General features: G+C 43.3%; 2 protein-coding genes across 14 annotated transcripts in view; one reads left to right on the top strand and one right to left on the bottom strand.

Moving 5' to 3' along the window:
• MBNL1 (muscleblind like splicing regulator 1) overlaps positions 1 to 17979 on the bottom strand; it is a 204524-nt gene that overhangs the window by 177436 nt on the left and 9109 nt on the right. For 7 of the 13 annotated variants that reach the window (XM_053600636.1, XM_053600647.1, XM_053600640.1 and 4 more), the window contains exon 1: positions 1310 to 1511. The exons of 2 other annotated variants lie outside the window; for them this stretch is intronic. The gene's annotated coding sequence lies outside the window, so the exon portion shown is untranslated. Of the gene's footprint in view, positions 1 to 1010; positions 1138 to 1309; positions 1821 to 17979 lie in introns of those variants that run through there. 4 more of the 13 variants (XM_053600646.1, XM_053600656.1, XM_053600663.1 and 1 more) reach the window with 4 other exon arrangements.
• Positions 1386 to 2646, top strand: LOC128592624 (translation initiation factor IF-2-like). The gene has a single exon (XM_053600665.1). The coding sequence runs from the start codon at positions 1386 to 1388 to the stop codon at positions 2103 to 2105; it is 720 nt and encodes a 239-aa protein (XP_053456640.1). The 3' UTR covers positions 2106 to 2646.

The raw sequence follows: 17979 nt of genomic DNA, 5'->3' as shown, positions 1-17979 counted from the left end.
AGGTCCTCAGCGCCCCGTATGTATAAACAAGCGCTGTGTTCAAACGCCAGAGGGAGGCACAATGCCCATGGGTGCAGCTTCGCCACGCACTTGCAGGGGCTCACGAACCTAAAAGCATTCATGACCAGCTCGCTCGCGGTCTAGTAATTGGTTGAAGAAATCTTTCAGAGTACGGCAGTTTACAATCCAGTTACTAATCGCTTGTTCTCGGGCTGGTGGGCAAACAGGGTAAAGCCCGTGGCCGTGACCTTTCTTGCAGCTTGCTACTCAACTTTAATCCCGGGGAGGCAAACTCCACCGAAGTACACAGCAGAACTCCAGCAGCAGAGACGTCAGAACACGATCCCTCTCGGAGCAGCAGCCCCGTCGGGGTGAAGTGCTGTGGGAGGGGAGGGCATTAACTCCACCGTATACCTGCTCGTGTTACAGGCTCCGGAATCAAAGTATTCTCACATGACACATAACTACCAATAACAGATTCCGGCTCCGTTTAAAAAAAAGAAGAAGTGGTGTATGGGGGGTGGGGGGGAGCTACATATTTGTTCTGCTTTTGTCTCAAAACCAGAACCCAAGCACTAACTACTTTTCATTCTTTAAAGCCTTTCACGAAAGCAATGCAGTCGACCAACTGCGGCTCCACCCAGAGAGCTCCTATACTTACTTTTCTTACAGTTTTTGAGTGACGCACTACAAAACGATGAAAAAAAAAAAAAACCCCAAGAACTGGAAGCAGCCCTCTCCTGCAGGGCGTCTTCCGCCCTGCAAACTTGGCAGCAGGCAAACTGGACTGAAAAACAGCACTCTCCATATAAGGCAGCCCCGCTAAACATGTCAGGCGTAATTTATGGGTAGAAGGCAGAGAATTAACCTTTGCGTGCACATATTCGGCCCAGATGAAAAGCGGAGGGGGTGGCAGCCAGGGGACAGGGCTGCGGGATCCGCCGACCGCCCGGGGCGGACTCGCACCCTCCCGCGACAAGGTGACTAAGTGGCGAGCACACTCCACGCACCTGTTTCTCTTCTCGCCCCCCAACTCTGTCTGGGTCTCCCGGCCGCCGAGCCGCGCGCCGGCGGAGCCTGACAGTGTCCGCAGCGGCCGAGCGGGGACGGGCCGAGGAGCCGCAGCCGCAGCCCCAGAGCGCGAGGCGGAGCGAGCGCCGCCCCGGGCCGCGCCGAGCACCCCCGCCCGCCCGCCGCCCGCCCGCCACCGCCCGGCGCTCCCCCCGCCAGCCCCGCCGCGGGCGGCCCCGAGCGGGCCGAACAATGCCGAGCGCGGCGCGGCGCCGGGAGCCGCGAGACGCGGACTTACCTCTCACATCTTCTTCTCAGAGGCGGCCCGACTGTGCGGCGAGGGCCCGGGGCCTCGGGGGAGTCATGCTTCCAAGATGCCCGCGGAGGAAAAAGCAACTTGTCCGTCCCTCGTCACGCGAGCATGGTGCGCGCCGCGGCTCATTCAGCCGCAGTGGAGAGACTGTTGCATGTCGCCGTGCCGCCTCTTATCGCCGAGGTCTGGTTTCCGCTGCTGCTGCGCGGCCCCTCCCCCGCCCGCCCAGCCCCGCCAGGAAGCCCGGGGCGGACTCGCCGAGCCCGGAGCGCGCGCGGCGGCGGAGCGACGCGCCTCGGCCCCCGGCCCGCGCCCTCCCGCCCCGGCCTCGGCCGCACGCGCGCCCCGCAGCCCGGCAGGGTCCGCCGGGGCCGCCCCTCGCCGCTCGCCCGCCGGCGCTGGCCGCGGAGGGAAGCCAGAGCCGGCCCCGGCGCCGCGCATCCCCTCGCCCGCCCGTTGGTATCTTCCAGCTCGTGCGTCCAACCTCGTAACTCGCAGCTACGGGCACGGGCGACGCGGCCCGCTACTCGCGCCCCTCCGGGCAGCGGGCGCCCCGGCGGGTCGGTGCGGGAAGAGGCCCCGGGCTGGGGCGCGGCGGGGAGACCGGCAGGGGCGGACAGAAGGTTGGATCAGGTCTGACTTAAACCCTGGCAGCTGGCGCGGCTGCCGCCTTCAAATGCGCCGCACAGTTTTTGAACCTGGAGGGCTAACGGGCAGGAAAACCTTCGGCGAGAAACGTCTTCCTCGAGTAACAGATGTCCACGGTTTGGGAATTCCTTGAAAAGACGGATTGTGACACAAGCACAAACACATAACCAGCTTCCCTTCTAGTTTGCAAATAGTTAGAATTTAAAACCCTCTATATTCCCAGCTCTGCCTCATGTGATTTATAGAAAGCAAAGTTCCTTACTTAAAAATAGAATACTGTTTTCTGAAATACTGGAATATTCTTAGGCAAATAAGCCATTTTTTTTAACGACAGGAAGAAATAAACTCCAGCCCCAAATCATAACTCGCAGGGTGCTGTAGGATGTTATTCGACTTCACCCCCTTGAATGGAAGGAGTCCCGAGCTGCTGTGATGTAATAAAGTTTAAGAGGTTTGGGGGCGGGGTTTCCTTTGAATTTAAAGGGTGTTCATAACTTGTTCAAGGATGATTCTCATTAAAAGTGTTTGTTCACGTTTTAGACACACGATTTGGGACAAAATGCTGGATATGTGCAACGTTCTTCCTGCAGATTTGTTATTATTGTGTTGAAGAGGGCGGAGCTGGCTTAAGAACAAAAAAACATCCAAAGGTACTCAATAAAATACAGACTACCTTCCAGAGGCACTAATACCAGACTTGAGTTCTTCTTGGCTAGATCCACAGCACATTGAGCTGATATTGTGCACTTGATCCCTTCCAGAACAAATTAATGAATTAATTACATAGTGCCACCTCTCAGTGTTAACCAATGAAAAGTGCTCGGCCTGAGCAAGAGCAAGACTCCACCTCTAACACATTGTGGCACCTGTAGTCCCAACCACAAGGGAGACTGAGGCAAGAGGATCACTTGAGCCCAAGAGTTTCAGGTTGCTGAGAGCTAAGGCACTCTGCTGTGGGTGACAAAGTGAGACCCTGCTTCAAATTAACCATAAAAGTACCCAAGTGTCCACAGAGTTGAAGCAAATGAAAAGGACACTGACACTTTGTCAGAAAACAGAGATGAGTGCTTTTTTGTTGTTGTTGTTTTTACATTTTTTTACAGATGGGCTGTCACCATGTCAGGCTCTGTGTCCAACTTCTGGCCTCAAGCAATCCTCCCTCCTTGGCCTCCCAGAGTGCTAGGAGTGTGGGCCATAGTGCCCTACCCAAGGTTTGGGTACTTTCTATCTACCAGTTACTAATTACCCAAATTGATGAAGACTGCCTACTAGAATGAGTAAGACAGAGCTCCTGTACTCAAGGATAAAACATCTGCTAGAGAAGAGAAAAAGAAACCAAGTGATTGAGCCAGAAGGATAAGGGGCAGGAAGGTGGAGGCAACCCTATGAGAGTCTGAGAAGCCCCAGAAGGGCCAGGGAAGGGTTCCCAGAGGAATTATATTTAACTGGTGCCTTGAATGGTGTTTAGAAGGAAGTTGGCAAGATCAAAATAAGGGGAGGCGGGGGAGTTGAATCCAGGTGGAGCGAAGAAAGAACAGGGCCCAGGGACTTTGCCAGCCTTTCTGTTAGAGGCGAGGGAGGCAACATGTCGGGGAGTGGCAGGAGATGAGGCTGAAAGTAGATCTGTATTAAACCAATGAGTCTCAGCTTTACTCTGAAAACTGCGATAGAACTAGACCAGCTTACACAGCAAGGGCGAAGATGGAGTCTGGACTTGTACTGGCAGCAAGTTCCAGTGGTAGCAGCGTGGTGAATGGGGATGTGGGGTGGTGGCCAGTGGAAGGGTGATGGGTGTGGACAGACTGGAAAAATGACTCATGCAGGGAATCAGGAAGGGAGGAGCCTCAAGAGACTCTCAAATCCTACTGAATTGTTTGCTACTTTTCTTGTAATTTCTTCAGTTTGCCTCCCATCCTCTCTGACAACAGAGGCCTGATTTCTGAGCTGAGCCAGCCACCCTTGCATCCGTTGCTGGGCCGGTGCACTAGCTGGCTTCCATGCCCCTCCTCAGAATGACCAGTGAACCACTAAGAGATAATCCCAGAGACACACATTTATTTTCGATTGTTCTCAGACCCTTGGAGACTTCCAAAATAGAACTTTGGTTTTCATGTCTTGTGTGGGATACAAAATTTGCTGTTTGGATCAATGTGGTAAAAGCAGGACTTTGAACCTGTTTGTTGTGCAAGGGGGAAAAATTATTTTTCTACTTCAGCACTGAACGAGGAAAGGACATCTGAGAACAAAAGAGAAATTGAAACTGAGACAAATTTTCTCCTCCACCGAACAGAATACAAACTAATATAAGAAAGATCCTTTAATGTAGAATAACCATCCTAGCAAATGACAAGGAAAAGAAAAAAAGTTATTTTACATTAAATAAAGGAAAAGGAATGACCAAGAAGACTCGAAAAACAATGGTTCATCTAGAACCCCAAAATAAGTCTAAATAAATTGTGATATGAAACCACACTGCCACTGGTTTAGCCTTATTTATTATTAGTAGTAACATTATAACTTGAGCAGTGACATTTAAAAATTGAAAGCAGGTTAACAAACACCAGTTCCTATGTTAAAAATATTAAATCATGTTGTTAGCTTTCAACTACCAGTAGCATCCTAACTACATTTCAAATGGTGGAAATTACTAAAAAAGGATTAGAGTAATACAAACTGAACTGTTTCACAGTTAGACTATGGTTGATAGTCCCTGTGAGCCAGAAGAACATTAGGGTTTCTCTTACTTCTTTGAAATGTAGTTATAGTCCACACATTCACGAGTGGGCATATCCACAAGTATAAAAAGAAGGTCATTTGTGGGTGGAGAGGGAAATTATAGAAAACAATTTTGGATAAAATAAAACTACATTTTCAGACAAAGGAAAGGGTATTCACTGCAGGTTCTTGAAATATTTCAGTCCATCCAGGTTTTAATCATACCAATGAATCCCAATAGAAATAAAGTGAAGGAATATGGTTTTTAGAGATAGTATCAACTCCCTGTTTACCAATCATAAAGATAAAGATAATGGTAGCATTTATCTTTTACGGTCTTTAGACTGTAGGTGTCTTTAAGACACCTGCATAACTGTGTGAATGTGTATATCAGTTGCTACGATCTTTCTTGTTCTTCATACCATATGCACAGCTCAGTAAGCTCTTGTTGCCTCCCAAATATAATTTGCCTTTTCTGGCATGAGAAAAAAAAATCACCTACATCAAAATATTCCAAGAAGTTATACTTTTAAAAAATATAAATACGAAAAAGTCTTAGATCACTGATCTTGGAATGTTGTTTTTATCATACTAGGATAAAAATAATCAATTTAAAAGATAGCGTCAAGGGCAGTGCCTGTGGCTCAAGGAGTAGGGCGCTGGTCCCATATGTCAGAGGTGGTGGGTTCAAACCTAGCCCCGCCCAAAAAACAAAAGAAAAAAGAAAAAAAAAAAAGATAGTGTCAAAACTGGGACTCAAGTCTCAAGTCCTTCACTTTCTTATTCATGCATAAGCATAGATGGTTAAGAGAAAAAAATTCTAAAAAGCAATAAAGTGCTTTAAATAGTCTCGTGTGGAGAATAGATTTTAAGTAGATGCATTAAATATATCTACATTAGATTTCACAACAGAGTGGAGGAGGGGGGGGAATACCCTCTTCTGTAGCCTAAATTCAAACTTGTTCAAATATCTGAATAAATATACTTGATAGAAAGAATTACATGAATGCTGTTGATCTTCACAGGCCTTTATATATTCACAAAGTTCTTTATATTATGCTCATTATTTAAATATAAATAATATTCTAATATATTTATATAATTTATATATAATAATACATCATATATGTGGCATATATACTATTTATTGTATCAATAAAATAATTGTAAACATATTATATAAATTAAGCTATTATAAAAATCAAAACAATTAAAATATTAACTCTATTAGCATTTCTCAATTAAGCTATTTTGCCTAAAAGTTGAATCTACAAAAAAATTGAAAAGTTGAATCTACAAAAAAATTTTTTAAAAAAGTTGAATCAACATCTTCAATATAATTATTTTAGGATCTGGCAATAAAGAAATAGAAAGCAAATACATTTTCATAATTAAAAGTCTCGAACCATAGAATTTCTCTAGTGAATGGAATGTTCATTAGACCAGAGGAGAGCACGGTATAGGAAACGTGGCATGTGGCAGAGCAGAACTGGCATCAGTGACTTCTGAATCTTTCTGCCTTTTATTTTCATTGACTCTTTTTGCTTCAAGATGGTGGGGACAAAAAGAAGCAGCTCTAACACGGGCCTAACAACTCCCCAAGTCAATGTGAGGAGGAGCCACTGTGGATTTCAAAGAGCATGCTTCCGCCTTTCTCCTTCCTCTTTGTCTTCTTTCCTTTTTTATTCCCATTTTCCATCCTTCCTTTGTTTTAGCCATTCAGAAAACACACTTTCACTCAATGACTTTATTCATTTTAGGAGTGTTTATGGCGCGTCCACCATGGCGAAGTCCTATCTAGGCACCATGGTACAGAAAGAACTCACACAGACAGATCACTTCCTTCAAGAGGTTACTTTCATCTGCCGGGAGACAAGCAAGGAACAAGTAAAAAATAAACAGAAAAAAAAAGGGTGAATGTATGAGATCATCTAATATGAAGTAAAATAAGGCAGGTTGAAGGGCTGAGGAGGGGAAGTGTGTTAAAGGAGCAACAAGGGCTGAGGCGGTGCAATGTAGGCAGAGTTCTCAGTGATGTGAGGAATATTCAGAAAAGAAGCATTCGAAGCAGTGGGAGCTGCATGTCAAGAGCCCTGTGGCCTGAGCTCACAGTAGGGCTGGAGAGCCACTGGTGAATCAAAACTAATTAATCTCAAGAAGCTTAGAGTTCAGAAAGGGTAACATATGAGCCTTAATCAAATTATTAGCACTCAAAACGCAAAACTACACTTACGATATTTTTTGTTAGTGAAGCCATTGAAGTGTTTCATTATATTCATGGTAGGCGTCAGAACGGGGCAATGACACATTATCCAAATTTGCTTTTCACAAAGATAGCTAGATAACTCTTGACTGCTGTGGGAGGCTGATGGCTATTCTCAGTACAGAATGCAGGGAGTACACCTATGCTGGGAATGAGAGTGAACCAGAAGAGTGGGTCCCATCTGGGAAGGCATGGAGAAGCAAATGGCTGGAGGCCAAGCAACAGGAGAGGATTTGGCTGAAATCCCCTGAGTACCTTAGTAATAGGGTACAACGAACATTCAAATCTAGAGTTGAAGAGAATCCATAAGATTGCTAGTCTTAAGGAATCTTGTGGATTCCTTCAGATCTATCAGGGGTCCTCAAACTCCACATGAGGCGGTGTGATTGTATTTGTTCCTGTTTTGTTTTTTTACTTCAAAATAAGATATGTGCAGTGTGCATAGGAATTTGTTCATAGGTTTTTTTAAACTATAATCTGGCCCTCCAAAGGTCTGAGTGAACTGGCCCCCATTTAAAATGTTTGAGGACCTCTGAATACCTTAAGAAAATTGAGAGAAGTGGTGTGACTGGGTATGTGTGCTTTATTTAGGCTCAACGCAATATAGGAAATTCAAAATAATTTCAGCTTTTTTTTTTTTTAGAGGCAGAGTCTCACTTTGTCACCCTCAGTAGAGTGCTATGGCATCACAGCTCACAGCAACCTCCAGCTCTTGGGCTTAGGGGATTCTCTTGTCTCAGCCTCCTGAGTAGCTGGGACTACAGGTGCCCCCCCCCCCCGAGAATGCCCAGCTATTTTTTTTTTTTTTTTTTGCAGTTTGGCTGGGACTGGGTTTGAATCCGCCACCCTCAGTATATGGGGCTGGTGCCCCTGAGCCACAGGCGCCGCCCTCATTCAGCATTTTTATAGCAACAATCTGTGTTTATAGCAATCAGCAGTTTCCGAGTTCTCAGAGATAGTAATTGTTAGTATTACAGTTCATTTCCCTGTAGGCTTTTCCAATGCATTTTTTAAAACATAGTTGATATTATACTATACATGCAAGTTTTTGTTCCACTTTTTAAATTTCATCTCATAACACAACTTTATCAAACAAATGACATCCCCCATGTCCTTTATAAAAATCTTCATTTTTCATGAAGTAATGAAACTTAGAAATTGACCCTGGACCAAAGCCTTTCAGAAAGATTATGAGAAGTCAAAAGTCAAACCTCCTGTTTCACAGCCTGTATCCCAAGACACCGAATCACTTTTTTTAATGTGTAATATATTTCTGAACACTCTATAGTTTAGAGTGAGATGCTTGCACTGGACTGTAATTAAGGAAAAGAAAATATGCAATAGTGGTCTTTTAATCAATAAAACAAACGTAAAAATAAATATAAAACAGGTAGCCAGAAGGTCAAAATGAACATGCTATCTGTTTATGCTTATAAAACATAATTACATGTAATACTGTGAAACATTTCTACCATTTCATAAAATTGTATATTGCAGCTTAGCCCAGAATTCCCTTATAACCTTTAAAAAATAGTATCAATTTAATATAGATCTTACTTAGTAGAAATACAGTGCAACTGTTTTATGTATAAGCTGAACATTTCTATATATTAATTCTGTTCCATGCAGGAAAAACCATTTAAAAACCCAGCCATTGTGCTGTTTATTTCTAAAGGAAAACCAATTTGTTTTGGCTTTTGTTTTTGTTAAGGCAAGCATGAAACAAAGTTTACTGAGGAAGAGAAAGATGGGCTTACGGAGTAAGAATGTTTATGAAGCAGGATATGATCAATCGCTAGAGAGAGTGAGCGGAACTCCACTGCCAGGACGAGTAGGTGAAGAGGCTGGCGAACCAATTTTTGAAAATGCCTTTAGCAGAATTGATTTGTCCTAAATATCTGTTGTATCTGTCTACTCATTTCATTCTACCCTTATAGGATTCCAAGACCCCCTCTTTCCAGGCCACTGTGTGATTCTCTCTCTAGATCTTTCATTGGCTCTTCTTATTCCTTCTTATCGCTCTGAGTTTCTTTAAATTACCCTCAAAGGACTTCATGTTCAGAAGAGACTTTTGAATAAGGATAACTTTTGTCATGTGTGTAAGGATAGGAGTCTCATTTATACGTCGCTTCTTCCCTCTTTGCCCAGTTCAGTGACATGGGAACCAAGAAGGGTCAGAAAGTCATTTTAGTATCTTAACTTGGGCATCAGTGTACTAGCTACAGCTCCTTGATTCACTTAACACATATTCACTGACTATGTGTCATGCTCTGTCTGGGCCCTGGGGATACAGAAATTAAGTCTTCAAGGTGTTCAAAGTCTAGTTGAGCAGTGAGGACGGACTTGGGAAGGGGAGGAAATCACAGTTGGGCAAGAGTGTAGCAAATGAAACAACTCATTTAAATTCAACAAACTCTGCCTGCTTGCCATGTGCCAAGCAGATGGCAAGGGCTGGGCAAGGCCTTGCTCCTCACAGGCTCCCTAGCAGCTGGAAAATGATAAAATTACCCAGCATGTAGCAGAAAGAAAGAGAAAAGTCATGACAGGCCCTCAGACAGACAAAAAGCTTGATCGTATGAACACTTTTAACATATCATTGCCCTAGCAATAGGAGGAGAAAGTGTGTGTTTTCTAGACTTTGCATTCTGTCCTGATGGAAAGCCTATCACCTGCTATTATCTATAGCCTGGGGCTGGCAGACAGCAGGCTTCCTTGCCCTGCCTCAGTGAATCTCTCTGGCCTCCCCTGAGGCCTCCAGTAACAAATCCTCAGCTAGGTGATAGGAGATTATCTAATTAAAGTCATTCACACCAAGGAGTGAATGAGGCTTAATCCTGCAAAAGAGTTTGCTTTGACAAAGGATAACTTGTTAGACTTAATGAGCCGCTAATTGGAAGAACTTAGAGGGCTCTGTGGATAGAGTCCTCCTTCTCACCTTCCCAAATACACACCTCTTCCTTTCCTTTCTGTTTCCTCCCCAAGTAGAGGAGGAATGAAACTTGGTCAATTCACAAATGTTCCAGCCTATGCTACAATTGAGGAACCTAAAATGAGGCAGCGGTGCTTAACTGACAACGTTTTGAAACAGTAGACTGCAATCCAGACCAATTCAATCAGAATTTCTGAGAATGGCGCCCAAGTATTCACATTTGTTAAAGCCTCTTAGATGGTTCCAATGTGTGGCCAAGGTTGCTTACTGCTGAGGTAGAGTTTAGCAGAGTTTAGGAAATGGAAATGACCGGAATTAGTGGCAATCCATTAACCTGCTCCGCTTCTTTCATTGGCAAGTACAGTTTATTCAGCACAACAGAACAGTTATCTGCAGGAAACTGCATCTCAAATAGAGTTAGATTTGAGTAAACTATTGCCCAAATGCATCTAGAAATGTGAGAGTTAGGACTAGTGGGTGGGGGGGGACTAAATTGGTGATGTAAGAATACATTTTTTCATGCAACTAGTTGGAAATGGTACTTCTTTTTTTTTTTTTTTTTTTGTGGTTTTTGGCCAGGGCTGAGTTTGAACCCGCCACCTCCGGCATATGGGACTGGCGCCCTACTCCTTGAGCCACAGGCACCGCCCCTGGAAATGGTACTTCTTAGGCAATCAAAATATGTTTCACTTTAAGCCAGGTAAGCATTAGTGGTGTGTGGGATTAAAAACAAACTAGACAAACAGTTAAGATCACACAGAGGATAAATTCTACATATTCTAAAACAGGTCGCTGTTTGCTTGAAATTCCATACGCTGTCCCTTGATAAGAAATTGTGATCATGAATCCCCCTTGAGAATGATGTCAGAGCCTCTGAAAGATAAAATGTGTCCTTGGCCACTTCTTTTTGAAGGGACACATAGGGGTGTGTGTGTGTGTGTGTGTACATGAGATGGTATATATAGGGGGTGCCCAAAAACATATACACATTTTAAGAAATGTTACCTGTTATCTATGTATAACTTTTTGAAGTGAATAAATTGTGGTAGCAATGTGTAGTATGATGGTAGCTTAAAAGATGATCTTACTCAAATGAATGCTAGCGTCACTATAGGGAGAACAGTCAGAGACCAGTCTAAAGCATGGACGCTGTTCAAGGAGCCTAAGACCATTTTGAAGTGGTATTTGAAATCCGAGAACATTGTACGACAATGGAGGCCTGAGTATGCCACAGAACCTTCAACACACCTACACAATTGCACACATCTTTAATAAGTTGGAGGTGCAGGGTACTGTGTGTGATGTGCACAGCGGAAGATCCAGGAGGCCTCGCACAGCAACCGGTCCTGCTCCTGTGGTGTTGGACAGTTTGCACACTTGCACAGGAGTCTACCACACAATATACACGTGAGACAGAAGTCAGCAGAACAAGGATCCAACACATTCTGATACATTCTTAAAACAGTAAAATGGAAAGGAAGTGCCCAGCTTCTTACAGGCACTAAGATATGAGAGCTTACCTCATTGAGAATTTGCCAGGACAAGGGGTAGGATGAAGAGAGGACTTGAGTTTGCCCCACTTTCTCCTGCCTTAACTAACACCCCTTGCCTTCTACCTTTGGGTGGTGTACCAGAAAAAAACAGCCATGCTGGCAGCACTTCAGGAAGAAATTGACAGGGACTGTGCAGCCACACAAGTGGGCACTTGGGTCCTTGTCCACCATAATCAGAAGTGTCTGGACGCTAGCAGTAACCACTTAGAACACCTCTTGTAATGACAGAGGTCAAACGTGACTTGTATTCATCTTTTATGATTGGTGTATATATTGAGTATTATAATTTTAATAGTTTTTTTCTTTCTTAAAATGTGTATACCTATTTTGGCACCCTCAGTATATATATGATATATATTTCTTACACATAACAAACAAAGAAAATGCCCAAAAACTCTTCTGCAATTTTAGTATATTTTAAAAATTCGTTCAATAAATTAACATAGTTAAGTCACGAACACAAACAAATTAACAGGGTATGCCTCATTTGAATCTCATTTGAAGGCAACGTTAGAAGTCTTAATTTACGGCTTTGCACATGTGCCACAGTCCAAATGGCCCCCTTATCCCTCCTGGTTGAGTCCAAATGCCCATATTTCCATAAAGCAATGGGCTTTAGCCCTCCCAGTAACAAATGTGTTTTTAGGCAATGTAGGCAGTCTTTTTTTTTTTTGTCGAGACAGAGTTCTACCCTATGCCCTGAGCAGAGGGCAATGGCATTGTAGCTCACTAGAACCTCAGACTCCGGCTGTGGGCATCCTGCTGCCTCAGCCTCTGAAGCCGCTGGGATTACAGGCACTCGCCACAGTGCCCGGCTGGGTTTTTCCATTTTTATCCATGAGTCGGGGTCTCACTCTTGCTCAGACAAGCCTCGAACTCCTCAGCTCAAGCAATCCTCCCTCCTCAGCCTCCCACAGTGCTGGGATTACAGGCGTGAGCCACCGCGCCCGGCTAGTCTTTTTTTGTGTGTGTGTGGTTTTTGGCCGAGGCTGGGTTTGAACCCACCACCTCCAGCATATGGGTCTAGCGCCCTATCCCTTTGAGCCACAGGCACCCCCCCTTTTTTTTTTAATGTTTCTGGCTATGGATCACCAGCTCGCTAGTCACTGCTGTATTTTCGTTTTAAGCCTCATTGCTACAAACTTTCCTATCCAGTCCACAAATAGCTACTGAGCACTTGGCATCAGTCAGGACTTCCCTGGGGTCTGAGGCTACACAGAGGGCAAAACCAGACCTGAAGCCTTTTCAAATGTACAATCTAGCAAGGACAATGAGCGTGTGGCTCAGTCGGTAAGGCGCCGGCCCCATATAAACCCAGCCCGGCTGAACTGCAAACCAAAAAATAGCTGGGCGTTGTGGCGGGCGCCTGTAGTCCCAGCTACTCGGGAGGCTGAGGCAAGAGAATCGCTTAAGCCCAGGAGTTGGAGGTTGCTGTGAGCTGTGTGATGCCACAGCACTCTACCAAGGGCCATAAAGTGAGACTCTGTCTCTACCAAAAAAGAAAAAAAAAAAGAAATAGTAAATAATTATCATCATGTAAATAATATAAACGTACAAAGTGTAGTGAAAGGGAAGAAAGACAGCATGTAACTAGTGAATCTAAACTCAACAGATAGACAATTATTATTTTTATAATCTCATTTTTTTCTCAGATAGACAATTATTATTATTTTTATAATCTCCTTTCTTTCTTTTTCGTAGAGACAGAGTCTCAGTTTGTCGCCCTTGGTAGAGTACCGTGGAGTCACATTGCTCACAGCAACTTCCAACTCCTGGGCTTAGGCGATTCTCCTGCCTCCGCCTCCCGAGCAGCTGGGACTATAGGTGCCCACCACAACGCCCGGCTATTTTTTTGTTGCAGTTTGGCCGGGGCTGGGTTTGAACCCGCCACCACTGAGCCACAGGTGCTGCCCATAATCTCCTCCTCTTTTATTGAATTTAAAGGTCTAAGATTACAATCATGAAAGAGTCATCCCAGTACTTGCACCACATATGTGCTCTGCCTGAATTCCTCTTCATTTGTAAGGATAGAGTGCTATAGCTATTTTAATAGTCGCATGAAGTGATGATTTCATTTCTGTTAAGTGGCAGGGTGTCCATCGCATAGACCTCTAGGGCAAGGTCTGAAGAAATTTGTGATGATTCTTTACTATGACATCTTTGCCACTTCCTGGGCTTAATCTTTTAAGGCTAAGAAGGCTATAATATCTCAGATTCTCCTTGATACTCTCAGGGACTACAGCATGTCAGCTTTTGAACTAGTGTTTGAAAATAAAATGAAAATTCCATTGTATTATCTTTTGTTTTATCAAAATTAAAGGCTTTTAAAAAATCCTTTTTCCTGGATGTAAAATTGTTAATATTTTATCTGTTCCTGGATATTAGGTAGCACGTGCTTATTTTAAATAATATATCAAGTGCCATTACCAGGGGCTTATTGATTCTGTTCAAGATACCATTGCAAAGATGTTCATGCCTGGCTATTTCAGACATGAATGCTGCAGCAGAGCAGTAGCCTGTAACTCCCACCCTTGAACTTGCTCCCATGTACAGGACAACTTCCTTCTATAGCTTTGAGACTCCCACACACCAGCAAAAGCTCTTCCATACTTATCGTTTAATTTTTACAATTAAGAAAATGTTAACTATGTGAAAGAGGCTGGGCCAGACTTGGTCTCTCTCTTTATGAAGTCATGCCTCTCTAAAGATAGTTTAAATTACAGACTTAGTCAGGACACTTTTCCTCCTTGGGAGGCCTTTGAAGTTTGTTTATTCTTACAAAGTTCTGGAAGGTCTGTCTGGAATAAGCTGTAAATAGTTTGTAAGGGTCTCTAAAGACCAATAACTCCACGGGGGCACTGGAAGGCGCTAACTTTGCTAGACTAGTCTTGAGCTCACAGGGAAGGACATGTTTGGCATCAATGTCTGATTCATAGAAGGCAGACCAACAAAATCATTCTGAAGAGACTACACATGGATGATGAGGCATAACGTGGGATATTTTCCTTACCTGAAGTAATTGTGACTAAATTACTGGATGACTAAAAGGAAAACACCATCTACTTAGGGTTGTTGGCAACAGGTCTGCACATGCTAAATCTTACACATGGGCCAGTTTGGACTGGCAAGTGCCCCTGCTGCTGCTGTGTGACCTTGCCCTTCTCCTGTGACCTTGCCCTTCTGCCTTTGTTGTTGACTACTCTTGGCAACAGGGCATACCCACCTCCCCCCCCAAACTTGGCACATTTGCCTGGGTATAAAACAAACTTTGTATTAATAGAAGAACTGGGTTAGAAAAAAAACAGAGTGTTATCTCAAAGACTGTTGTTCTGCCCATGGCCTTGGCTCCTGTGAAATAAAGACAGGCTTCAGAGTCAGTGATTAGGCAAAACATTTAAAAAGCAGTATCTCCAAGTCTCCGTTTCCTGTAAACTTAAAATGGCTACTTCAGGGAATTATGATAACAAACAACCAGATGAGAATTATTCTAACGTAGGTCACGTCTATGATAAATTACAGCTCTTATTACTATTTAAAGTAGTAATTATGAGTTTTTAAATATACAGCATTTTTAAAATAACATGCTCCTATTAAACTTTAAGTCTTTTTGAAATATAAGGATTCAACTTAAGAGATAAATTTTAAGAAATATACAACTATTTTCTACAAGGTAGTATAAGTATATAGAGAGACCTTTATAGTTTTGAAATTAGGTAAGTAGAATATAATCAAAAGGGAACCCAAGATTTTCTCTGAAATGATGAACAAGAACTTGAAACAGTTACTATTAATTGGCCAGGGCTCAGCTTTCTTTTGTTCAGCTGTCCTCCCCCGGTTTACAAGGACAAACATGAAAGATACAAGTCAAACCAAGCCCAGAACATGAAGCCCAGAACTTTGAAGGAAAGACTATGATATACAGTTGCGTGGAAATCATTTCCTTTTGAGCTATATTTCAAAATTATTATTTTTTGGCCCACTCAGAGCTGTTGCCACAGGAAGGAAAATTTAGTTGTCTTCATGCTTCTTTTACGTAACACAAAATCAAGAGATGGTTGCTGGCATTACTTCCGCCCTTCAGCTCTTTATCCTCCCTGAAAATGTCTCTCTGACTTCCTCAGAACAAACAGCTCACAGCCCAAAGAGGAGAAAGTGATGATTACGTGTTGCTAAGGACCATTTAATAACAAATGCTTGGGGCACAGGAATGGTGACATCACCCGCACAAAGAGTAACGTTTACACGTTTGAAAGAGATGTTTTTCCTAACGTGATGAGCCAGCAGTGAGAGTAGCAGAGCCAAATAAAGGCAGGAGAGGCCTCCTGATCCAGAGAAGGCGTCCTCAGCGTCCACTTCGGAAATGCAATCATCATCCGAAATTAACTAAATAAGAGGTCAGGTCCCAAGTCCATGCTCTCTTTCTGCATTCTTTCCTGAATCTAGTGTTCCTGTCATCAATGTGTACCACCCTTACTGCTGTCAGCCCAACGCCTTCATACTTTTAATAAGTTTGCTTCTTGGTTGACCTGCCCCGATCCGGAAGTGGCTCCGTTTCTGGAGTGCTCTGTAATGCACATTGCTGATGTTCCTGCACTTATATTCTTACCTGCACGCACGCAGAAGCCACACGCTAATCTGTAACAATCTGACAGTGCAGGGCGGCGCCTGTGGCTCAGTGAGTAGGGCACCGGCCCCATATACCAAGGGTGGCGGGTTCAAACCCAGCCCCTGCCAAACTGCAACAAAAAAATAGCCGGGCGTTGTGGCGGGCACCTGTAGTCCCAGCTACTCCGGAGGCTGAGGCAGGAGAATCGCCTGGGCCCTGGAGCTGGAGGTTGCTGTGAGCTGTGTGACGCCACAGCACTCTACTGAGGGCAATAAAGTGAGACTCTATCTCTACAAAAAAAAAAAAAAAACCTGACAGTGCAGTGGGTCATCATACCCACATAGTAACAGGAAATAGAATTCGTACTTAGTAGTACCAACTTTTTAAGTATGAAGGAAAAGAATTTGTCTTCATGGTCCCTCACTAATAAATACTGAGTCTATTTAATCAACAAAAAAATGCATCCTTTTCAGTAAGCTGGTCTATATTCTCTCCCCAAATCATACCCCTCAATCTCCTCCTTCTCCAAAAGAAGTCATTTCCAACAGACTTTGAGATATAAGAGATAATAATTTGGGTCATTTATAACAGTAATTTGTGATTACCATGGAAAATGACAGAGTAAGTCATTGCTACTTATAAGAGGAGGAGTCTGACGTTGTCAGGGGCCCAGTCCTTACTGGGGTTTGGGAAGAATAAACAAGAGAACGTATGGTCTCCCCAGGCTGGAAAACAGCCATTTCTCTAGTCTTTTCTGTTTCATGTCCATGCAGAAATTAAGTTGTATGATGTACCCACATGTATTTTCAAATGTCAATAATTAGGATCAATTATTCCATGTCAGTTGTCCTGAAAATATTTAATTGACAAATTTAAATAATATCTGAGCCCTTTTCACTTTTATCAACTCTGTATCTAAAACAGAAACGAAAAGACAAGGAAAATGTAGTTAACCTTTAAAGGTAAACTTGGCTTATATGAAATTTAACTAAATATAATAATTTATCTCCTAAGAAAGCTTTTGACATGTGTAAGTAATTCTTGCTTCTCTTCAAACAATGCTTTGTTCCTGCCTGTGTTAGCCAGGGACAATGGAGAGTCATTGCATTTCAGCCTCTAACTCACATGTACCTGTCCTGGCAAATGTTTGCTCACCATGGACACATCCATTCCTTGGCCTACAGTCTACGTGGCCTGGCCTTTTCTCATTCATTCCAGCTCCTCAGCGTTGTCTCCCCAAACCCTCCAGGACGTAGGCTCCTTTCAGTTTCTCGGACACGCTGAGCTGGTTTCTGCCCCTGCACCTGCTACTTCCTTTTCCTGGAACTACTCTACCCAGAGTTCTCTGCATGGCACTCTCGATCTTAGCTTAAATATTACCTTTTCAGAGAGGCCACTTTGGGAAACCCTCTAGGTAATAAAGAAACTTTCCTCCTCTGTTTGTCTATCTCTGCTGGATTTTCTTCTGGACACGAACACCATCTGAAAGTCCCTTTTAAAAATTTATTTGCTAATTTACTCAATTCTCTCCCCATTAGATTGAAAGTTCCTTAAAGGTAGAAACTTGGCCTTTATCATCACTTTCTCCAGGACCTGGAATAGTGCCCAGGGCATAGTGCTTGAGAATATGAATTCCTGAATAAACTCACAGACTCACTTCAAAATAAAAACAGACACTTTTTACAAGAGTAAAATCTCTTTGCGTAACCACTTCCTGATACAAGGCATAAAAATTCAGGGTCACCAAATAACTCCTATGGTAGGACTATAGAATAGAAAAAATAATGGCTCAATATAAAATTAATGTAATATTAATAGATTTTTATTTCTTTAAAATTTTTCTGAAATTTTCTGAAAAATTATTATCCCCACTTATTTGGACCGAATGCAACAATTTTAATATTTCAATATTAAAGCTTGCCTCTTTCAGAGATTCTGGTA

This window comes from Nycticebus coucang, chromosome 8, assembly GCF_027406575.1.
Source record: "Nycticebus coucang isolate mNycCou1 chromosome 8, mNycCou1.pri, whole genome shotgun sequence".
Lineage (NCBI taxonomy): Eukaryota > Metazoa > Chordata > Mammalia > Primates > Lorisidae > Nycticebus > Nycticebus coucang.
This window is presented reverse-complemented; position numbering and strand designations above follow the sequence as displayed.